Source organism: Meleagris gallopavo, chromosome 5, assembly GCF_905368555.1.
Source record: "Meleagris gallopavo chromosome 5, MGAL_WU_HG_1.1, whole genome shotgun sequence".
In the NCBI taxonomy this organism is placed as follows: Eukaryota; Metazoa; Chordata; class Aves; order Galliformes; family Phasianidae; genus Meleagris; species Meleagris gallopavo.
The window spans coordinates 52,801,621-52,826,828 of record NC_139408.1 but is presented as its reverse complement, the minus strand read 5'-3'; the positions used below and the strand labels follow the sequence as shown (position 1 = coordinate 52,826,828).

Here is a 25,208-nt window from a genome sequence, read left to right as displayed (position 1 = left end):
GTTTATTCAGCCACAACAATCTACAACTTAACAATGCGTGCATCACTGGGAAAATACCTTAAATTCACAGAACTAAATAGCTGAGAGACAGGAAGGAGGTTGGTTTGTTTGTTTTTCCCATCCATATTACATACATAAAACAAAAGGTGCCAACTTCGCTCCTAACACTGTTTCCACTCCAGACTTGTGGTGAGGATAAACTACTGAAATTAATACCATGTAGGAAGCAGGACTCAGAAAATTCTATGGACAACAGAGGTAAGAAATGTTGCAGAAACAACTGTTCATGGATACAGTGTCTCTTCACTACACTACGCTGTGATGAGTAAAGAAAGATTTGTTCAGGCAGTATCAGCAGAAGCTGGCATTTTATACCATTGCAGTCTGCTTTTAATGCACTTAAATAGAAATCACTGACACTCAACAACATGTTAATGTAGGTGACCTCTATGCTAAAAGAACGGAATAATAGTTAGAAAATATCCATATCATCAATAAAATGAAGCTTTGGCTATGAAACATACCACGTCTTTTAACTCACCACTTCAGTTCAGCGGTAAAACACTAAAAATAATAATTTATAACACATTTTAGCAATCCACTTGCTTTCCTTACTCCCATTTACAAAGCTATCCTTAGTATCAGTTTAGGCACTGGGTCAGCACAATATACGACCGCATCCTTAACTTTGCCAAGTTATAATCTTGCAGGACATAATAATGTCCAACACTTTCTTCTTAGAAGAATGGTGACGACAGCCAAGGCATGTCCATGACTCCTGTCCCTGGCCGTGCTGGCTTACAGCAGCCAAGGTCAGCTATTCTGCCATCCAGGGAACTGGCCAGATCAAAATTCAACCTTAAAAACCAGTAATTCCTGTGACAGGACATCAGACTGTACTCAGTTTAAGGCATCTCAAATGAAGCCATGCACATACCTTGCTTTAAACATCATCTGTCAAGGTACGAGCAACTTGTTTGCCATGGGCAGTGTTTTTATCTTCATGGGAAAGGACGGGGAGGAAAGAGAGTTGCCTTTTTCTGCCATAAGCTCTCAGTGCTAAGATCAAAATAGACTCCTTAATAACAACCACATTTTTAATACATGAGGGGTAAAGCACAGCCTAAGAAAGAACACTATTTCATCAGTGCACAGCTATTTTCTATCACTCAGACAAGAAAGAACAACTTTGGACACACAAAAGCAGGCTCTGGCCCTGCTTTTAGAAGCCATTTATGTCTAGCTCAAAGTAAAAAGCTCAGGCTTGCTTTCCGTATAGTTGGGACCCAAAGGTGCCAGAAATATCCTGCAGCAGAGCAGTGCTGTGCCTCTAAAGAACCCCATCACACCCACGGGCCATCAGCAGTATCAGTGTGTTCGGGCTGAGCTGCCCTTTGAATCTTTTGTGCCTATTTGTACACATATATTTGGCGTCCTCTGTCAGCAAATCTAAATTATACATTCTCCAGTGATGTCTGTTGTGATTCTAAAGAAAACAATAATTCTTACGTTAGATAAAGCTGACCACTGGTAACAGTTCAAAAGGATAAAGAGGCAACTTTCCAAAGACTCACTGAATTTCTAGCTCTTTAAACCACTCTAATGATGCAAACACAGCAAATGTCTGATTCTCACCATGCCACCAAGGGGAAAGCAAAAATTTCCAGCAGTGAGAAGGATGCTCTCCACTCATTACAGTGTTCACTGTATAGCATTCAATCAGTAAGGAGTTAACTGAAAAATCACAGAACTGTAGGGGTTGGAAGGGACCTCTGGAGCATCTCGTCCAACCCCCAGCTCAAGCAGGTTCCCTAGATATTATGGCACTAACCATATTTATACAGACAGTATGTGCTATCTGTCTTGCTTTCCTGCATGGTTCATAGGAACTCCCAGTCTATCAGGCACTGTCTCAGGGGAGGGTTTTCCCACTCATCTTCTCCCCTCTGGCAGCACCAAATGTAGTTTGCAAAAACACAGAGCTCTGGAAAAGGTGTAGCATTCCTGGAGATGAATCATACATGATACCCTCATCACAGCACCCAGAATTGCAGCACAATTCAGGAAGAAACAACCACCTCTGGCCTGGTCCCACTCCGTGGCAGATGCTGATGTGCAGCAGGGAAGGGATGCTGCAGAGCAGCCACATCCTCACCTCCTGATGGGCCTCTGTAGCTCCTTGGCTCCGTTCTTTCCTGCTGGACATGGAGATGCTCCCTGTACAGGAGCTGAAATGCACCAACAGCTCTGCTAAGGCCTGGGTTGAACACGGATGTTCTCCTCACCTGGGCTGCAGTACATGAGAAGATCTGTGGGATACAGACCCGCGGTTAACACAGCATCTTACTCGGGAGTCAACGTTCATTGCCTTATCACAAGGTCCTTGTTTATCAGCTGTGCCATGCTAGAGACGTACACCTCCCTCTTTGCCCACACATGAACATTAATCCACAGATTTGACAGCTATTGGGTTTTACCCATTTTAAAACACTGGTAGTAGCTTTTAATAAAACCATGCTTAACGAAACAAAATCTGCTGAAATTACATCCTATTCCCTTTTAGACTGTGCGAGTAAAAATGTGTGAATCACAGCGTGGCACAAATCTGCAGCACCGCCCTTCTGCATCAATCCGGAGTAAATTAGCATTTAGACATTTGCTGTATGACTGATACCCACTCTTTCCCAGACATTTGCTTCAGGAGTGCACATAAACTCGGCGCTTTTATAGCGAAACAAAAAATAGCACTTAAATGTTCCTTTGAAAGATTGTATTAAGCAAAACAAATACACAGCAAAAGGAAAATCAGAGAAAGAACACTACAATGTAGGAAGGCCGGGAGGTGATGGCAGCCAAAGATATCTTTTCACAGCAAAAATTCCCACAAAATGAGTAAGGAGCCAATGAATTCAAGACTGTACTTACATTTTTTTCTTTTTTCCTTTTTTTTTTTTTTTTTGTAGTAAATATTAAATATTTTAGAAGGGCGCTGCTATATTACATTTCTTATAAACAATAGAAAGGTAGCCAGTAAAAATTGAGACAGCAGCAGCATATGGTATAGTACAAGATCAAAAACAGGACAAGAGATTTGTGCAACTCACTGACAATGCTTTATGCCCCTCCTATAAAAAATACTGTCCCGGCCTTCAAAAAACACCAGGATCAAGGGTCTGCAAGATACTCAAAGCATGCAAAGGGGCAACGGCGCAGTCCCTCATCCAAAAGACTTAAGCTCAAAATGGACTTTTGGGGTAGTCCCAGTTTAATGTCACCACACCCGCAATGCCAAAAACATGCATGTATTATATAAAACACTTCCACTGATAGCAACTGCAATTGCAGCTCACATCAAAATGCAATATTGGCAGTGACTGGAACAAATGGTGCCATCCTGCTCTTCGCTGAGGTGGTCAGATGAGCTATTTCCCTTCTTTGTTTTCCTTAGCGGGTCTTAAACACATGCAGAAGTCAGCACACACGGAGGCCTCAGCCTGCATCCCAAGTGACATTCAATTCAAACAAGCCATCGCACCTGTGAAACAAAATCCTGAAGGATCCTGCACAAAATATGGAGCAGCTTCGGGTGACACGCGCTTGGAGAATGAGCAAGCAGCAAACCTGAGGGCAGCAGCCCAGCTCAGCCTCACATCCCCTGCCTCTACGGTTGGGATGGGCAGGACCCAGACCCACAGGCAGTCAAAAGGGGAGGGAATGCAGTGCGTTTTCCCACTGATCTCAGAAGCCCCGGTTAGCAGAGCACATATGAACGGACACGATGTTCACAAAGCAACCTTTTGTACCTAAACGTTATAATAGATTTAACACCATTAATAAATATATAAAACAACATCTTCATTTCACAGACAGAACACGTTTCAAAAGTCAGCACTGACTGAAAGAAGGGGGCAGTTTTGTGCTGGTTTAAAGCGCTGAAGAATCATACACAGGTAATAACACGGGTGTTAAGAACTTGCTCACAACATTCGAATGTAAGCTTGGTTTCACATTTCTGAAGAGGCTCTGAACTAGCCCAAGATGTTATTCAGAATGGCCCTCAAATGAGGGCCCACGCAGCCATTGCATATTTAAGAACAAAGGAAACTCCTTTCCACTGTGCACATCACCTGCAAAGCAGCGTTGCCCAGTGCCCAGCACACACAGGTAAGCAGATTCATCCCAAATACTGCTGCTGTGTATTTCATACCACCTCACACCGAAAGAGAAGATCAGTTAGTGCTTAAAAGGATTGGGCTGGATCACAGAGAGTGAGGCCCTGACCCCTGGCCCTGACACAGACCTCTGTCATCTCAACCCAGTCACTTTATCTCTTTGTCTCAGTTGCTTTTAAAAAGGAGAGGCAATAATTCCCTGTCTCGCAGGACTGTTCTGAGGCTTAATTTCATAAGGTGCTTTTTAGAGTCTCACAGAAGGCACTATAAAAGTGCAGCTATTATAATGTCAGAAACAGACAGAGGTGTGCGCCTCGCAATCTTTTCCCAAGATATCCCATTGTGAATCTAGAAGAGCTGAGGACTGGCATTAGGTCACGCTCCAGCAGTCCCATCACAGCAGCTTAGTTTTCTCCCATAACTTTCAGCAAATGGAGGCTGGGGACAGCCTGCATATTGGGGCAGCCCTATAGTTCTGTTCAGACCTGGAAATGTGAAACTTATTCAAACTCAGGATGTGTGACTGGGGACTTCCTTTGCCCTCGGAGTGTGTGCGCATTCAACATCTCCAGCAGCAAGTCATACACTGGGACCACATTTTTGCACTTCATGCTCAGCAGATGCTCCATGCCCTTGTTACTGTCAAGAAAAACAGACAAAATAAAGTCAGTGATATGTATGACCAGTACAGAGAAGGAAAACACAATCATGGCTTCAAGAGTTCCTTTTTTATGAGTTAAGAGATGTAACTGCTGCAGACTATGGGATCACATCTTACTAGCAGCAACAACAACATCCTAATGCTCTAAGGCTGCGATCTACCATCTAGAGAACCAAGATTTCTGTTTTCCAACACAAACTGTCTTCAGAAAATGATTCAAATGAATCACTCCTATTGAGATGAAAGAGAACGCTTCTTTGGTGCCATAAACGTGGGAGACCCATGTGCTGCAGCTGTAAACAAATGGGGAATTCACACCACGTAACTCTACGAACCACCTACTTCTCCCAGCTGGCTGAGCAGGAATACCATATGATATTGGCTAACTTCAAGCAGTTTGCTTCCTCTCTGCTTGTCTAGTGTTAGATCTTGCAGATAACTGCAGGCTCAGAATCTTCTTTTTTTTTGGTCATACAGCAAGGTATGGTGACACTTCGCTGACTTGCAATCTCTGCAGCTGTATCAATATTTGGATTGACAGGGGATGGCTACTGCTGAAATATAGCAGTTGTACACACACACTCACATACCCACACACACACACGCATTAAGATACACTCAGAGTTTTGGGGCTGAAAACCAAGTGCACTTGCTCAATACCAAATTAATCACAGTGGCAATAGCAGCAACCAGCCAGCACACAGCTGAACTACTGGATTGGACTGGGAAGGAGGCAATGCATCCCAAAAAATGGTGTTCTGCTGCAATTTAAGAGCTAAAAGCCTAACAAAGGCCAAGAGCAAAGAAAAGATCTCCTCCTACCCTTCTTCTGCACTTGAATGTCCTGCATCACCAGGCAAGACAGGTGAATAGCTGATCTCTGGGTAATAATTCAAGATGACAGAGATGGAAAATTAAAGCATCTATTTGCAGCATCTTGCATTTGAGACCACTGTACTGCAAGCAGAGATGGGAAACCTAAGGTGATCCGGGAGTTGGCAGGGAGCAGAAGAGCTTCTTTACATGAGGAAAGCCAGAGTGTGGCATAGTTGCAGTGCATGGCAAAATGTTAGGGTTCTGAGTAAAAGGACCAGTTGTGGCTCCCAGGATGCACAAAATATTTGGCCTGTGACAAGCACAGAGTTCAAACCATACCTTGTTCCTCCAAAATCCACGTTGCGGATCAGCTCTGAAAGGGACTTCTGGACAGAAGAGTTTTGGTTGCTGGGTGTCGTGTTTCTTTTATTATTACTGTTACTATTTATTTTTATTTTGTCAAAGGGCTGAATTTGTGTTATTGTTGCTAAACATTTCAGGAGAGTATGTAGGAATGCTTTAATACAGTACAGTTAAGAGAACATTTTAATATTAATACGACGTGTTGAGTGCCAGCCAACACCTGATCACATTGCCTAGTTAGCCACGCTGGGAAGGATAGTCTTACAAAAAGAGAGATGAAGAGGGTGCCTCAGGGGCACTGTGGAGTTCTAGACCAACTCTGTCACTGTAAGAAGAAACACAACAGCTGGCATATCCCTTACGTTCTGTAAGATTTACCTTGCATGTCTGACGTGGGAGAGCAGCATCAACAGATTGGCCAGGCGAGTTGTTTGCTGCTGGGAGGGGATTCCACTCTTTGCAATAACCCACACCAGAGCATCTGTGACCACACTGAGCAGGTGGTGCAGTTTCCTGTTGCTTTCGGGTTCTTCTGCTGACAAGGGAAACATGCCTACCAGAGAAGACAAAGAAATTCTGCTTGTGAGGCACAAAAAACTATAACTGTGGATTGTCTTCCAATGTAATAATTCACAGGATAAGAAATGTTATATTTCCTGACACACATTCAACACAATACAAACAGTGCTGCATGTAACATGCCAAGCTTCAGCTTGTATTTCTTCATCCAAATGGGTTTTCTACATTGATTGCACAGCAATTAACTCTCCCAAATCCTCCCAAGACAACACATTGAACACAGACTCTTCAGTCAGACTGAGCTCTCAGTCTGTGGGGAAGCAGACGTGCTTTCCATTCTCCAGGGTTTTTTCCTTTGAATCACATTGCACCATGCCGTTTAGCTTCTATCATGCTCAAAAAACAAAAAACAAAAAACCTTTCTTCTCCAAGTAAATCCAAGGGAGGACGAGAGCAGATGTTCTTACTGACTGCTGTAGGCTCCCAACAGCTCACCATGGTGCCACAGGACAGCATCTGCCTACTGTGAGACACCTCAGAAGTCAGCAAAAGCAGAAGAAAGGGGAGTGGGGAGGAGAAAGAATAAATTGCCATGAGGAAAGTCTGTGAACACTCACTGGTATTCTTGATAGAGAATCTCAAAGATGCCTATGGATGGACAAAGCTCCCCAACACCTTGAACACCAGAAGTAACAGATTAACCTTGCTAAGGAAGGAGAGCCTTTAGAGGAGAAGTGTTTTTTTTTGAGAGGTGAAGCTTTTAAAAAAGCCATGGCTAATGAGCATTTTTTTCTCCCTTTGGCTAAATAAAAATAAATGGAAGAGCTCTGTTGTCAGTTGAAATAATGGAATCTGTTCTACAAACAAGTCAGAAAACAGCTGGACTATTCCCCTTCGGAAACAGTGCTGAGTGTTACACAAAAGCTTCATGCTGAAAACAGTAGATGTAAATAGTATCATCATTCTATATACAGATGGCTTTGTTGTTGTTGTTGTTGTTTTCCTTTTGACCTTACAAAATGTTCTGGGGAATAAAGGGATTTTACCACAGGCTGTAGAAGGCTGCAAAGCAAACTTTCTGTCCTCACTTCATCTTGCAGAACTGTTGAATTCTTTCTAGCATTTCTACTAATTAATTATCATTAAATAGAAATATTTCAGCACAACTGATCGCCACTCGGTTGAGTAAATAATTTTACTAGTACAAAGAACAGGCTTGTATAGGCATGAAGCAGCATCACCCACGACCAGGATCCACGGAGCTCTGAGCTGCACTCCTGATTGATCACTGTGGTCAAGATTTGAAAAGGACATACCCACTGCCTGGGTCACAAACCCCACCCTGTGAGCAGGTTTTCAGATTTGGGGTTATTCATGCAGTTCTCTAGAGCAGGATAGAGACCCTAAATCTAGCAAACAACATGGCTTAGAAGTTTCTTGAGCAAAAACCCTTATGATTTGATGAAGTCCCTTTCCAGCGTTCCCTTTGAATTATACTTTATCTCATTTGATATTTCTGTCATTTTTAGACACTAATTTCCCAGCCGCAGTCGAAATAAGTATAATTTGTGAGTGTCAGAGGCAATTGTGTACTCACTGGAATTGAGGAGGATCATTGCCTTGACACACAGATACTCCTTGTGCTGCAGTTTCAGCTCTCGGAACCTCGAGGTCATGGCCAGGAGCATATCAAAGATTTCCAAAATTCCCTCTACGCATTTCCCCTCGTCCCTATGGAAACATTTAAAATGTTACCAAAAAAGCAGAATTAAGGAACTTTGACTCAGCCAGATAAAAGCCATAGTGCAAAGAAAGCTATAAGAAGCCTATCTGTCTCGTCTGTGGGAGCATTCAAAAGGTTCTATCAAGAAATCTAAATGGAAAATTACAATGGCATAAAAGGTCAGCACCTCTAAGGAACTAATTTTCTCTGTAAGGTGTTTAAAGTGCTTACAGAATTGACCACAGGTAAGTATAACCATATTTCTGTAAAGAGGCTTTAATTTCACAACCAATATAATTTGTGATAATCTGCTTTAAGCTTCATACTACAGGGCAGAGCACAGCACAACCTTGAGTCATTTTCCAGATTTGGTTCACGAGGAATTCATGTCACAACCTATGACATCCCTGTTTGTACCTGGCAGATGTCTAAAGAATGAATAATTAAGAAAGCCCCACTATAGTAAGTTTCTTAGAACAATAAGATAACTCCTACGATCCTCCAAATCACCTTTTGCTTGTTGAAGGTGTTCGTGTTTGAATAGCTTTGGATTTTGTCTGGCTGGTTTTGTTTGTTTGTTTATGGTTGCAAATAAATGGTGATTGTAACCTCCATTTTGGATATTAGAAACAGTACTGTTTCCAGTTCTGAAAATGAACTGAAAAAATACAATCAGCTTAAAATGAATCAGAAGTAATTTAAAACCATTTAAATTAGAGTTTCAGATTATTTGTTAAACGTACTGGAATTACAAAGCAGTAAAGCTCTATGATGCTGTATTCAAAGGGATGCCTGGTGCTGAGTGCTCAGGCTGAGGCAGGTAACACTACCCAGGAGCTGAAATACAGCCTGCAGAAAGGAAACTGCCTCAATACTGCCTGGCTTCTCATGTGCCTCTTAGCAAAGGAGAAATTCAAGCTTTGGAGGAGGACTGGCAGCTGCCAGCATCAAGACAAAGGCATGAGCATCAGAGAAGTACGTCTACAAAGACTGTGTGGGTAATGTAGCTAAAGTTCACATGAGCATATCTTAAAAATAGTACAGGATGCCCAGATGCTTGCTAGCTCCCACTCCATTAAGTCTTGTGGAGATGACGGAAGCCAGCTCTATTTGGCTCGTATTAGCTCTCGAGGAACTGAACACATCGTACATTTTCAGCAATTTCTTATCATTGCAATGCGCAATCCAGTTTGTCCTTGCATTGAATTTTATATGAGAAAACCACAATTTACTTCAAATCTTCTGTAATTCAAATTTATTTCTCTTACTGACCCATTTTGCTTTCCGAATCTATGATGATGACGATTATTTAGCTCGAGCCCAAATTGGTGCAGATATGAATTTCCCTAGGTTGAAAAGGTTAAGAGAGATTTTACTCCTTGCTAAGACAGCAGATTCTCTCTTTTTACCAATGGGAAGCCCACATCAAAGTGTTCTAACATGCTGTGGTAAAACATCCTTACTAATCCGTATTCTTCCCTGGTACATAGCTATGGATAAATAAGCTTTAAGCTTGCAAACACTCTACTTAAGCTTGAAGAAAATTTTCAATATTAAACAGAAAGTTACTTTTTAAAATTCCTTTTGGCTAGTACTACAAAGCTCATCAATGTAGCTATGAAATCTGCATAGGTACAGGAAAAAAAATCTGAGATAAACTACTTAAAATAATCGGGGAGAAAATCTATTGGCCGATGGAAGCTGCTTGATAATGGAGCACATCGTGTTGATGTCTGCAATTTTAGCATTTGGAGCCCTGAACATTCAACAGGTGAATTCTCAAGATATAATTGTTAAAATACAAGTGAATGGTATTGTTAAATGTTCAAATTATCTCCAATATTTCACCCACTTCCTTTCTCCATTCATCTCCCTCCAAACACAATAACTGAAGGGCTCTCAAGAAGTTGATTTCTCTTACCTATCTAGTACAAGGTCTGGGGCGAAAATTAATTTCCCAGGATGGTCGATTGATCTCCACATTAAACCAATCATTAAAACTTCCATCCAGCAGCTCTCCAAGAGCCTGACTTGGTCATAGAGGCTGAGATCAATAAAGCCTAAAATGATGAAAACAGCATCAAATAAATCAACTTGTTTACATCTCTGTTCTTATAAAAATGTCTTTAATATACAAAAAAAAAAAAGAAAAAAGAGGAAACATGGGTTGTGAAGAAAGAGAGAAAAAGAGGCACTGACATCAGAAGTGCATTGCTGCCATCTCAAATGGGAACATAAATAGTTGTGATTATCTTTGACACATCTTCCACAAAACATTTGAAATGATAGAACCGTAGAATCCTTAGAGTTGGAAGGGACCTCTGAGGGCCATCTAGTCCAACGCTCCTGCAACAAACAGTGACACGACAGCTCAATCAGGTTGCCCAGGGCCTTATCCAGCTTTGCCTGGAAAGTCTTCGAGGAAAATAAATAAATCAGAGCAGTGCTGAAGCGCAATTGGCACATAGGTGAATGTAGACCTGCCTTACATGCGGGCACCTCCTTAGATGACAGCCCCAGAGACTTCTTGAAGGTACAAAGTACCCATTATGGAAACTCACATCTATTAAAGATTTATCGCATTATACTGTGGAGGACTCCTATGAAAATAGACCATTCTTTTCCCATAACATATAAGGTTGCTGTTTGCAGGGTTGACTCTTGGTGTTTTGTTTGGACCTCAGGATGCAGTCACGTTTCTGGGTTTGTTCGGTACCTATGAAAGAAGCCACATCTCAGTCGCTCTGTGTTATCACCTTATTGGTAAACGCCATGTGTTGATCGATAAAAAAAAAAAAGATAGACAAGGGTAGTTGATGATGGTAGTGATGTCTGCAACGTGGCACCCCAGAAGCAAGAACAGAATTGATGCAATAGGGCATACGCTCTTTTCTAGCATTTAGTTATCTCTGGAACTTCCAGCAAGTGCCAGATAATACGGCAACACAGCCGTCTCTCTCACAGAAGAGAGAAGTTGTTCTTGCTTGCCCCTTCCTCTGCAATAACATACAAAGCCTTAGAGAAGGAGTTGAACTCCATGGTTCTTAGGGGTCCCTTCCGACTTGGGATACTCAATGGTTCTACAAATAAAGAAAAATAAGAATGCACACACATGCACGCATAAGGAAAATAAAGAATTAACAACAACAAGCACAAGGAAAATGAAGAAGTGTCCATTACCAAAAGGCAAGCCCAAGAAAAGCACAAAGACAATGACTATCAGTTCTGCACTCAGTCTACACCTCTGTCCTAAATCAAGATCAGGTCAAAGTTTTCAAAGCAGAGACACTTCAGATAAGACTGCTAACAAAGATGCTTAAGTTTTAGATGTGTTGGTAACTATGGCTCCAAATGGTGAAAAAAATCACTACAGGGCCTGGGCATGGGAGATGGGTTTCCTGTAGATCTTTTTGGACAGTTCTCTGACGTCTCAAACGTGCACCATACATTTGTGCTGTCATGAAATCTGCTCCCAGTAATTTATATAAACGTTTCATACATTTTCAGCTCATTAAAGTACTGCCCTGGAAGACAGTCGGTGACATTCCCAGGTTAACATAAGCTGGGTAATGCAAACTCTCTCTTTGCATCGCTGAAAGTGCTGCCTTCAAACTGAGTGCCTTACTCCTTTACTCCAAGATGAGAAAACAGGAGCCCACAAGCTGTGCTTTCCCTCACGGATTTCACTGTCGAAGAATTTACTACAGAACTCACAGCCAATGGCAGATTATCTGCCAGACCCAAACCCTCATAATTTAAAAAGTGCTTTTAGAAAAATACCCATGGAAGTGTGAATAGGATCAACCAACAGGGATGGTTTCCCGGGAAACAACAGCTCAAAGACATTTCAGGGGTTTATTTAAGTCAACAGTTACAGAGGCGTGCACTGATTTCTCCACCATAAACAACAAGTTACGGAGTTGAAAAACAAATCCCAGTAGAGTTGTCAGACCAAGTCCCAGTTTTCAGTGTAAAGGTAATTAGAGATTCAGATGTATCCCAGATGGTACCTGCTAAATATGCATTACCAACAGTATGATTTATGAACATCGAGCGCTGCTATCAGGACTATTCCTTTCCTCTTTGTAGCAATTGTGTTTAAAGGTTGAGGATAGCACATTAGCATGACAGCTTCTATTGCAGAATCTGAAGGATCTTAAGACCCTTCTCATTTGCTGCAGAGTACATTGAATTGCTCATTTTTCTGTAGCTGTAGAACCTGTCCTTTAAATTCTGTGCTCTATAGCTAATCCTTCAATATAAATTACTAAGATATACTGCCATAATAGCACAGGAAAAAAAAAAAAACACAACAAGAGAAAAAAACCATCTTCTTCTGGGTATGCAGTAGCTACCCAAAGATATCATACTGGCCAACAACTATGTTCCATACTGAACCCAAACTTCAATATCATGATAACATTCCATCTTTTAGCCATGTGAGTACAGCCATGAGCTCCCTTCAGCTCTCTTAAACTAGGTCAACCGAGTCAAAGGCAATTATAGAAGCTATGTTATACCCACTGATAACATCAAATTAAAATTATTGGAAGTCATGAGAAAAAAAAATAACAATCCAGGTGTTGTCTTCTACTTTTATGAGTAACAGAAAAATTCAATCCAACAAGCTGACTGTATACTAAAAATATACTCGAAGAGTGAGACTCATAATAAAAGAAGGTCATTAAAAATTAAAAATTAAGTAAAGGAAAAAAACCAGACTTAGATTTCCTCTTCAGACAAACCTCTATCAAAATATAGCACATATAGCACTAAGATAAGAAGAAAAGAATAAAAAGATTTACTTTTACTTAAGGATGACCATCGAAGTAATATCCATCTACTAATTTAGAAGAGAAATATATTAAAAGTATTGTAAAATTAGTGCTCACTGGGCCATTAGTCAAGAATTTTTTTTTTTTTTTCATGGATTCTTCAAGGGAAGAATTTACAAACTGAAATCCTACGGGCCGAGCTTCATCACCTTATTTACTTTAAAGGAAGAAATCAATCCACGTTCAAGAAGATGCTGTAAAAGCCACCTTATACTGTGATGTTATTTGTAACTGGGAACATATTGCATTTCACATCTATTTTTGGCATTTTTCTAAAACAGCATTTATTTCTGTTCTGCGTAACATGAGTGATCACAAAAAACAAACACACATGATAAAGTGTAAACATTCCCAGGAACTGTTTTGAAGGACTTTGATCGCCTCAATAGGCTTTCTTCATACAATTCTCTTACTGTCAAGAAAAAGGTTTTACTACTGACGTACATTGAAGACAAGCTAAAAGTAAGCAATGTCAAAAGTGGAGTTCGTTCAGAAACTGATTTTCCTTTAATGTTTAAAATACAACATTTTAAATAATACATATATTAAATAATACATCATTTTTGGCTGTGGTCATGGTTTCTCTTGTTGCCATTTTCATTTTTAATCTGACAATTAAAAGTAAAAACCAGAAATGAATCTGCAATTAGAGAAGTTACTTTATTTTTTCCTTTCAAATATTGCTTAATTGCACTCAGTTTAAAACAATCCATGTTAACAGGAACATCCCCTTACAAATAGCTAGCACGGTTTCAGGTGCTCATGCAGTGCTAGTATCTCCTTCCCAGCACCCAACCTGGAATTTGCACACCTGAGAACTATCACACCTGTACCATTCAACACAGACACTTAACCAGGGCATTCTGCAATGAGGAGATGCAGTCCCTCAGCCATGAGGTGCAGTGCAGATGAACAAGGCTTAGGACTGCTAGGTGCAATGCAGAGCACATCAGCTGTGCAAGGTACATGCAGCGGTAGGGCTCACTTCCAGCAGAGCACTGCATACAAAGTTAAAGAATAACACATCCGTGGATGCTTCAGAGAGCAGCTACATTCAAGGCAACACATGTAATTGTAATTCAGTGAATGCTCTTTGCATGACCAACAGCCCAAACCATTCATGTTAATTTTTGGTTTGAAGGAAAACACACAATAATTCTGAGATCGATACAGTGTCCCTCTTAATCTGATTCTCTCATGTACCAATTATGTCAGCTGAAGCAGTTGTGGAGACTCAGTTCTTGGCTGCAAAGCAGTTTTCATCAACTTCAATATAAAGCCTTTATTAGATTTTAAGGAAACCATTTGTGTTGGTCTGTTTTGTTTTGTTTTTTTCCAATAGCAGTCTACACATTTTAATGGACTTAATCAGATTAACCAGGCATTTAAAGCTGATGAGATAAAAATAACAGGTAACATCAACTATGCTTTTTAGCAACCTGAACAAGTACTTGGCTAACAACAGATATCAAATTATGGGCAAGGCTGTCTTCTGATTCAAAATGCTCCCAAGTGAAGCTCTGAGAGCAATAATTTGTCCATTACTGCTGTAAGACTTTCACACTACGCATTTACAGCACTATGCCATTAAGGCATCAAAAGAAATAGATAAAAAAGAGATTGAAATTCTTACCAGGAATTTTTTTGGCCCAGCCAATCATGTGAACCAGCTCTTTGTCTGCCAGTTTTGTCAGGGACATCATCATGGAGGCCTCGGTGAATGGTTTGCTAGGACGACTCACCAACACATTGGGAGGCTCAGCTTCAAGCAGAGTTAAAACAAACTGTTCTGGACTGACCGTGCTGAGGAGGATCTCTTTTACACGGGTTGCAGCCTCATTGTACTTCCTGGTTTTGCCCATGCAATCCTCCGAATTACGATGGCGGCGCAGGATTCGATACCCACAACGTTCTCTTCTTGAGCCTGACACAAGAGGTACACAATCGCATTGAAATACGTTTCTCTCACTGTTGCATTGTACAAAACCAAATGTCTGGGGAGGAGGGGAAAAGCCCCTCGCTAGCGGATGTTCTAACATTAAACATCAAGTTTCAGACTTTCTAAAGCATTCGGCATTGACCGAATGACTTTGCTTCAGTGGAGCCTCCTGAAGAAAAAATAACTGAAAGCAATGTTTATTTTTGAATCTACTTTACAAGTCCCTGGGAAAATCCCATTGACATCAAAAAGAGATAAAATCAAGTCTTCAAATGCAACTAATGAAACCTGTTTAATTCTGCTAATAAATTTGCTTTTAAATGTTATTTAGGAAAAAAAAAAAAAATCTAAAGTTTGAGCCATAAGAAAATATCTCAGCCAGAAGCACAGCTGGGCCTCACTGCTAGCTCGATGCTCAGCTAGGGACCTACTGAAAGGTAACCTGTCTTCTCCATATGTCCACTTAAGCCAGCAGGAGTTTCCCCAAAGTGAATTCGGGTATCTACAACTAGACAGAGCAAGCCCCCACTTTGGAGTTACACATGCAGAATACTATTTCTCTTTCACAGAGCAGTCATTTTACAAAGGCCTTAAATTATCAGAATGATTTTTTACTGTTCGTTAAGACAACGTCAAAACATTCTCTGCCTATCAGTATTATTGGTGGGATCACTGTAACCTATTCTTGAAGAGCAGCCATGGAAAGAGGCTTAAAAAACAGTGAAAACATGGAAAGAGGTTTAAAAACAGTGGGCATCTGATGCAGTGCTCATCCATGATGTCTGTTTGCCTTGCACCTTTTTTGTTTACTTATAAATAAACTTTGGCAGTAACTAACATGCAAGTTTTCATAACATTAAAAAAAAAATCAAGTTATTTAAATATTAAGTTACTAAACAGATTCACAGGCTTGAATTCTTCAGCAGTTAATATTTTCAACATCAGTGAGAAATTTTCCTCTACATCTTTCAAAAGACAATTTTTTGTGCTAGCCAACACCTTTACTGACATGATATTCAAACACTGAATTTTCATATATACATAAATGCCAGCAGTAGCATAAATCTACATCAGATCAACATTTATTATTCTATTAGCAGAAGCCATGGAGTCCAAAAGCACAGAAATTGGTTGTTTTTTTTTTTTTGTCTCATTTTGTTTCAGTCCCATAGACTACACAAAAGCATCCTTTCATGCAGTGCTGCTATCTTGACAATACTACAGCTAATTAAGCCTTTTTGGTGTGCTGTCCAAAGCAACATCAGAGCCACAGAATGTGGTTCTTCTTTATTATTCTTTATGTATTTCATAAAGTACGTGAAGAAAAAGGAGTAGATGAATAACAAAGGTGGAAAAATCCCAACCAGCACCCTCACTAATCTCATGGCTATCAAAGAACAATGACCAGCCCGTGGTCTGGAAATGACACCCACCAAATAAGTCAGCAAGAAAGGCTTTTCAGTTCTCTTGTAACGACCAGAAGTTCTAAGCCAACCTCTAGCCATACCAGAGGATTTGTTTGTCACCTACCAGTAGGGCCGTGGGTTTGGACCAGTTGCCAGAGACCCATTTGCATGCATGCATATCAGCAAGAGAATTTGTGAAAAAGACACATGGAAGATCACAGAAACCAAAGGCCAGCTACTGATAACACTGATGCGTGAGAGAAGGGCTGAGTATCAGACACTGGTTCCAGTGGCCTAGGGAAGGAGGGGCCAGCTCCCTGACAGGCAGAGCATTTAAAACCAGATACTGGAGGGGTACATATTGTATAAAACCATATATGTGCCACTACTTGTATTTGCATAAGTGCTAGATGTGGTGTTCTGCCAATTAGCATGGCTAGCTGTGGATATAATATTGAGATTTGTTAATGGCAACAGCTCCTCGTGTTTGCTGTTAGCAGACACAGTAATGTTGTAGTTTCCCTTCTATCAAGCTACTGGACTCAGCAATTCTTATCATTCCTCATCCACATCTATCAGTTACATAGAATGTGAGTTGTCTAAATTCTAATGAGGCAATGCAATTCTGGCTCTGAGTTTCATTTAGCAAAGTAAGAGTTCACACATTAGCCAAATTAAAACCAAAAAGGGGTAAAGGCACGCACACACAAAAACCCAATCTCAGATACTATTGCTAAATTAGATGTTGGGTGAATGCAGACTCTCAGTGGTGGATGTTCCCAGATGATGTGGCTTGTCAGATCACAATCCTGTCTTGTCTTCAGCAGCTGTCAAGCACCATTTGAGTCAACCTGTGAGAAGGACGAGATGTAGAAGCCAGTCAGGTATAACCTGAAGGCATCAAAAAGACTGGCTAAGGACTAACAAGTCTGCCTTGACTTTACAGGTGTGGAACTTTCAACTACACATTGTCACAAACCTCACTTGCTGCCTATTCAGTAAATCGCATCAGATGTAAAAAGGAATTGTAAAGAAGGTCTGAATATTGGAGAACGCCCACTACCTGGAAGCAGATGAGGTTGGAGAAGACAGACAAAGCTGGTTCATGGAACAGTTCTCTGGCATGGAGGAATCCAAGCGGAATGAAGCATCTGGAGCAGTGTTTGGAACCAGTTGGAAGTACTGGTTTCTAAATTCACTGTGGGAAAGGGCGGTTTTGTATCCTGAGAAGGAGTAGGACGAAATGGCTTGAGTACTGGCAGGACATTTACACAAACGTTGTATTGAAGGAAAATAATCAGGGATTTGCAGAACTACACAGTCCTAGTTTAGCTGAATGAAATCTAGTTAGACGCTGCCAGAGAAGCTGAGCAGGAAAGGATAACATACCAGCAGAGACAGAACTGAAGGCATTATCTCATGGTACATTTACAAAATCAACCTTGATTACGACAATCAAAAGAGAAAAAAAAAGTTTTACTTGTAAAACCACACAAGTCACAATCAGTTTCTTCATCTTTCTGGACAAATTCTTTTCTTCTTGAGAAAGTCAAAGGACAGTGAGGCAGAGACTTATTTCTACACACGTGCATGGAAGATGCAGTGAACTTTGCTAGGTCTCATTTTTGGACTAACACACAAAAGTCAAGAGGAAAGTCCGAATGCACTTCGTCAGCTGCAGAAAAACAATCCAATAGCACAGGGGCCTGCAGACTGTTCTGAAGTCACACAGAAAGTATGTAAATATTTTCCTTCAGGAAGAACAAAGAAGAAAGGTCAACAGTGTGCTAAGAAGCTGAAACAAAAGTACAACTGGAGGCAGAATGAAGAAGCACCAAGGTATCGGAGTGCTCTGTTTAGAGAAATCCATGGCTCTGACTTCCATACAAATGTGCATGTTAGAGAGCGTAATCACCAAGAGAGAGCTGAATGAAAGCAGGAAGCAGTGCCTTGCTGAAGTGTTCGGAAAATGGGCACCTTGAAGGACACAACAAGAAAAACAGAGCAGATTGAAAGCCATAGGGAGACACACTGTGGAGGATGAATTTTCTTGGGATCTTAGAAAATAACAGCTTCTCCATCACATGCAACCTTCAATACCTGTTGGAAATGCGAATCCCCCAAATAGAAAATGCATGAAGAAGAGCAGCCTTTGAATTAAACATATGGAAGAGTAGAGCAGTTGGCTGAAGGGACCAGAAAAGCTACTGGCTGAAAGGGGAGCTAGTGAGATAAGGAGACATCTGGTGACACAACGAGGAAGAAATCCCAGTAAATTGGACACACATCATAAGTGACATGAGCTCAGGCAAGAACTTGCAACCTGTTGATCGATCCTAGTTCAGTTCCTGGTACTGAAGAGAACCCAGTGCTATGGGACTCAATATGCTCTGATCATGTCCTCAGATCTTTTGAAAAGGAAAATTAAAATAAAATTAAATTTAAAAAAAAAAGGGAGGTGTGAAATAGAAAATAAAAAAAGGGAGGGGAACAGAATATAATTTTAAATTGCCGCATATTTTCAAAGCAGACAAAGTCTAATTTGCTGAGCAGTGTGCATAAAACACAACTCATCCATAATTAAAGGAAAAATTATTTATTTCCACATTTAAATTTACTCAGCTGATATGTAGGAAAAAAAACGAGAGTTGTAAGATTACACAGCTAAGAAAGCAACATTTAAGCTTGCCAGTCAATGGACACATTAAGTAGTAGCAGATTTTCCTATTAATGCAACATTTAAGCAATGTAAAGGAATTTTTGTGCTTCCTATTTAAATGTGAGGTTTAGACAGGACTGAAAAATTTTGCCTGTACACTTGTTAGCATCCAAAAGGCATGTGTGCTGATAAATCTGTATGTAAGAAATAATTATAGAGAAGCTTAATGTTTAGCTTCAGTATATAGAGATATGAATCAAAATGCTGTGTAAAAGCACAGCATTAAAACACTTAAAGTTTCCAAGATTACAGACTATTACTGAAATTGCCACAAACTCCGTAAATACACTTTATAGCTAATATTCATTCAAATAAAGGTAATTCAGGAAATTGGAATAGTGTATAAGATGATCAAATCTCTCATTCTTCCTACTGCTCTCCTCTTATTTAGAGCAATTATTTGCACAAGAAAATAGCCGCATTCAGTTGAGAACACTAGACTAAGGGCAAGACCTGGAGTTACAGCATCATGTCACATGGGTGAATGATTGCAAGAACATAAAAAATAAAACACACTGAAAGAAGTCACTGGTTTTGCTCAGCTCAGAGCAGAAGTGGCCGAGGGGAGATCTCATGGTGGCCTACAGCTCCCCGTAGGTAGTGGAGGGTCAGGCTGGATATCAGAAAAAGGTTCTTCACCAGAGAGCAGTGCTCATGGCATTGGCTCCGTAGGGCAATGGGCACAGCCCCAAGCTGCAGGAGCTCAAGGAGAGTTTGTACAACGCTCTCAGATGTAGGGTTTGGATTTCGAGTGATCCTGTGTGGAGACAGAGGTTGGACTTTATGATCCTTATAGGACTGCTCTGACTTGGGATATTCTATGTTAAATCCTTAGAAAGAACTTTTTCACTCACCTATGGACAAACTGCAAACAGGAATTACTGGCAGTATACGATTGGGCATGTTGCTCTTAACGTTGATTTTGGTCCCTGACAACTGCTTATGTAACTAGTCAGTTCAGTAATGTTTGAGAGCAAGCTTTTATCAGTAAATCATTATCACATAAGTAACCTTTGAAAGGAAATGCAAATGTTCTGGTGAGTATGTCTGTATTCATAGAGGAGGCCTGACAAAGATGCTGCTATCAGCCAAGAACGTATGAGAACAAGGGATGAAATTACTGTAATTTCCAAAACAGCTGAACTACAATTAATACATTTCATGTCCAGAGAACGCCGTGAAACATTTTTCTCCGTGTACTTGCTATATGAAAAATTGTTTACAGTATTTGTGCTATATAGAGCTATCCAGAATCTGCAAGCAGCAGGCAAATAGAGGAGAAAAAGAGAGCTAAGTTCTGAACTTCAGAATTCATATCACACAGAAATCTGCTTTTCTTTCCGTAAACTGAAGGAATAGTATCAGTACTCAGAGGCAGTACCTAGCCATTACCTTCTAATATGAATCATCAGCGTTCTCGTTTCGTCAGGGAGGTGGCAAAACAGAACTCTGTCTTTGGAAGAATTAAGTCTATTCTAACAGGAACAACAGGATACTGAAGACTTCTTACCAAAGAATGTTTATTTTAGCCTCGGGAAGCAAAAAAAAAGAAAAAGCACCAGCATATTTGCACAGATGGTGGCTATAACAAAATGATAAAGCAACTCCCCTCTTCTTTCTTTACCTTGGGCAAACAGTTCAGACCATTTCAGGATCCCTAGGTGAACATCAGAAAGTTCTAAGAGCAGATCTCTTTTATCCTGATCTATTTTATTCAAGTCTTCAGGGCAGAATCTACTTTTAATATATTTGTAGTAATTCTGTTTTCCTTCTTCCTAATGACAGTGCTTTCTTTGCAATTAGTTTTCTACTATCACTCCTAATGCCAAAATTTAGTGGTAGTTTTCTTGATTAGAACAGTAGGCAACACAGGCTTCCTACAGAGAAATTTACAGATACAGTGTCTAAGACCCTGTGCTTCCAGCAATATGATAAATGCTCTGTTAGAAAATCCATTATCACCTTAATATGAAGAACCTCTAAGCCAGGCTCTGCAGAAATACCTGTGGATTGTCAGGTTGACTTCTCTACATTTACGAATGCAATGACATTCAAGATTCTTCAAGCCAGGAAACTCCAAAGGAAAACTTTCCTACTTTCTCCTATTGTATTAAAAACAACATACACTATCCAAGTACATTTTACACACAGAAACATATACAATACACACAGAAACACATTTTCCTCAAGGTGGCTATTTATACTACACAAAATTAGGATTGAAAGGTTTGATGCAAACAGCATAGAATTTATGATGTGTTTTCATAAACCAGCAAAGTGGTAATTGAGGCTCTTCTGCCACTTCTGCTGGATAACAAGTCTTCTCAAGCAAATATGCACTGACAAACTATTTCATCCTATCCAAGGTTTCAGCAGAAGTGAACCAATGCATTCACTAAGTGACCTGGGAGAAGTACAGAGACTAGGGAAAAGTCTTCATTAAAAAGAAAACGTACACTTTTATGGTTTTCTATGGCATAAAAGTGGTAATAAAGCATTGCTCTAAGAAGAAAAAAACATGGAAGATAATCACTCTGATCTGCAGGAAATGTCATTTGTGTTTCATGCAAGAAATACACTTTTTAAATTTGTCTGGTTTAAACATCTGTCAAATAATGGGACCACCATGTCCCTGTGCATCAGCTTTACACATTGGTGTCTCTTAACTCATCAGGGAATTCAGATAATTCAGTTTCAATTATCAGGCGTGCAATTTTTAGAGCTCTTCTTTCTTTTTTAATTAACTTCTTATGGTTCTCAAATTTAATTCTCAAAATTCTCAAGTTTCAATGCTACTGAATTATTTTTAAAATATAACTCCCATTACATATTATATTTAATGTATCAGATATAATAGACATATCTAATATATTTGTACATAAATGAGTTCTAAAGTGTCATTAATGTTCCATAAACATTCATAATGTTACTTGTAACACCTTAGTGTCTGTGAGGTCTAATCAAAGTCAGGACTTCCTGGACAATTAGGATAAAAGGATTCATTTGAAGGAAGTATTGTGGAGTTTCACCTTATGCCACAGTAGAATCAACTTTTTCAGAAGCCCTCCAAAGCTGAAGCTTGGTAGAAAACACTCTCAGAGAGACACAATAAAATTCTCAGTCATACAGTTGAACAAGAGACAGCAGTGCTATTCAGAAAGTAAAGTTTCAAAAGGTATCCTTTTTGCAAAGTTATCCTTTCTGGATACAGTCAGCAAAAGTAGCTAAGACCACATGAACAAAAAACACCCAATAAAGGTGAGATACATCAGTGAAGAATAAAATAAGAAAGAACTAGCTGCTTTGAGTAACAGACATTATATGTACCTCAGAAGTACAAACACAACACGAGGAACAATTGAAGTTGTGGCTCTAAGCTGGGAGTTATCAGCTAGAATTGAACAAGGAGGCTACAATCATAACAGCTCGCTGAACGATTACAAACTGTGAGTATGATACAACCACGGAAAAGGCAAACAGCATCCTGGGCTGCATGCAGAAAATACCTCCTGCAGACATAGCCATGTTTTAATGCTACTACAGTGAAGAGAGCTCCCAGGAATACCATCTACAATTCTTGTCATCAAAGTGCAAAATGCATTAGTCCATCCTGGAGATTTTTATGGGACAAGCTACCCTAATTTCCAAAATCTTTCAGTAGACTGTTTTACAAGGAGATTACTTGGTTTATATAGTCTAATAAAACAAAAGCTGTGAGGGGATATGACTGTAGTCCATAAATACAACCAGAGCGTTAACAATAAAGAAAAGAGCCTCTAAGCCACAAGACAGTGCTGCCACAAGAATGAACGGGCATTAAACATTTGGCAATAAATACTGGATGGAATTCAGAAGAATGTTCCTGATGAAAGGAATAACATTCTGCAAACAGCCTTCAGATCAAAGCGGTGGGAGGGTAAAAACAGAGGTGAGCTTTGAAATAGAAATAGGTGTCTGCATTAAATGAGATGAAATGATATGCATGCCTGCTAATCAACAAGGACCAGGTGCGATGACCTTGTCCCTTCCATGCTAGTAAGTAATGTTTTCCCAGCCTATTTCTATCATGAACATTGGGAAAACTACAAGAACGATAAACCTTGACTATAAAAGTACTTTAGATATTGAAACACCTTTTAAGGGATTTTCTTCTTAAAAGTAACCTTTAAAACTCGAATAGTGAAGAAACAGAAGTAAGTAGAGGGGTGTAAAACAAAAGGCTGAATAGTGCAATGATAAACAGGGATAGTTCAAGTTCACTGCTTCTCTTGAGAAAGAACGGGAAGTCATCACATGAAAGAAGCCCGTGAGAAGCAACAACAAGAAAAAAAGAGAAGTACCTCCTAACTCTCTATAAGCAGGTAAAGCCCCCACAGAAAGTGCCTGGAAAATGGATGACTTGTTCTTTACAAGACATGCAGTCAAGCTGAAGAACTTCTTGCTATTGGGTGTTGTAGATGCCAAGACTTTACAGGATTAAAAATGGGGACACTGGACAAGTCATCATTTGATTAACCCACTGAGACCTAATAAATGCAAAAAACTTCTTCTAGATCACTAAGTTTGGGAGTTAGTGATCCCAAACTGATAGCTTTTGGAAGCTGAGAGTTTTCAGCAGTAGCTTCACAAAGATGTTAGTCTCACTCCTACTTCTCCCTTTTCATTCTTTGTCACCACTGAAAGCAGGCTCAGATGCAGCATTGCTGCTGTTTCATTGCATTCAACCATAGGGCATAGTACAGGCTCATTTACCCCCACATTAGAAAGGATTTCAGTTTGACTTGAGGCTCAGGCAGAAGCATTCTTGGTTCCCATTCTGCAGAATATAGCATGCAAATAAGCTTCATTTACAGAGCTCAGCGAAGGAACAATGATTTTCCTGCATGTAATTTACTCCCTGCTCCTTCCCACAGGTTAAATTCAGAAAAATTCAGTCTCTTCCTGCTGTTGGTGCATTCCTACCTACAAAACTTGCTTAAATCTTGCTCTAATTGCCTTCTCGTGCCTTTTTAGAATTCTGGGGATTGGTTGGGGGGGGGGGAAGCTGTACAGAACTGACTGAAGGCAACAAATTCCAAGTAAGCAACACCGACACACAGAACTCACCACATTTCATCATTCCCACTTCATAGCATTTCCGTAGCCGGCATGCCTGGCAGCTTTTGCGCCTGTTTTTGTCTATCGTGCATTGATTGGTAGCTGGGCAGATGTAATCATTATGTCCTGCAGCAGAGTAAAGGAGAAAAATTTAACATCTTCACCAATCTCTCTTGGCTATTTCCCAAATCGGGGATTTTAAGCATCTCATCTACTTCTTATCTAAGCTCCATTAATTTAAACAATGCAAAATCACATGTTTGTCCTGTACTGAAATCATTGATCTATCGCCTTAAAATGCAACCAGAAAGATCAGCTTTTACTGTTGACTGTTAGATAACCAAGCATCTTATAACACCAACACATTACTGAAAATGAGACATACACTCTTGTGGAAATTTGCTCCCAGTCCAGAACATCTTACTGTATATTGGGTTTCTACAGATGGCAGAGAGCAGAATTTGTCCTCAGCACACTTGGAAATAGCAGTGCACACAACCTCAGTCTGCAAAGATTTAAGTAAACTACACCTCTATTTACTGAACTCTCTCTCCAGCTCGGCGAGTCCCAGGAACGAAGAAGCCTTTGGAGAACTGACCCTGATAGAAGTTATTGTGATTGTTGTTATTTTGAAATTAAAAGCCTGAGAAAGAAGACTGGCATAAATTAATGCATACTGTACAAAACAAAGAAAATCATAACCACAAGGTATAACTTTCATACTTTTCAACATACTTTCGTATTTTCAACAAGTTTATATTTGGTTTGCACTAGCTGTCTTCCCTACTCGCAGATCTCACCCCACTTCTCCTCAGAATCTCTTTTTAGACATTGTTGTATCTAATTAAACGATAAACTGGTTTGAAAGTTTATTCCTATAAGCTGGACCTGACTATGAAGTTGATCTAAATGCAACCAAACTACCTGTTGCCAAACACTGTAGATCTCTCTTGCAGTT

The 25,208-nt window shown here is 40.0% G+C and overlaps 1 protein-coding gene across 1 annotated transcript in view; it reads right to left on the bottom strand.

Moving 5' to 3' along the window:
* Positions 1-3,244: 3,244 nt before the first annotated feature.
* ESR2 (estrogen receptor 2) overlaps positions 3,245-25,208 on the bottom strand; it is a 61,494-nt gene continuing 39,530 nt past the window's right edge. Inside the window, exons 5-10 of the mRNA XM_085225788.1 lie at positions 24,260-24,376; positions 14,723-15,013; positions 10,176-10,314; positions 8,129-8,262; positions 6,391-6,565; positions 3,245-4,811 (exon numbers count right to left, since the gene is read on the bottom strand). Of these exons, the coding sequence (XP_085081914.1) occupies positions 4,673-4,811; positions 6,391-6,565; positions 8,129-8,262; positions 10,176-10,314; positions 14,723-15,013; positions 24,260-24,376 (995 nt within the window). The 3' untranslated portion in view covers positions 3,245-4,672. The remainder of the gene's footprint in view (positions 4,812-6,390; positions 6,566-8,128; positions 8,263-10,175; positions 10,315-14,722; positions 15,014-24,259; positions 24,377-25,208) is intronic.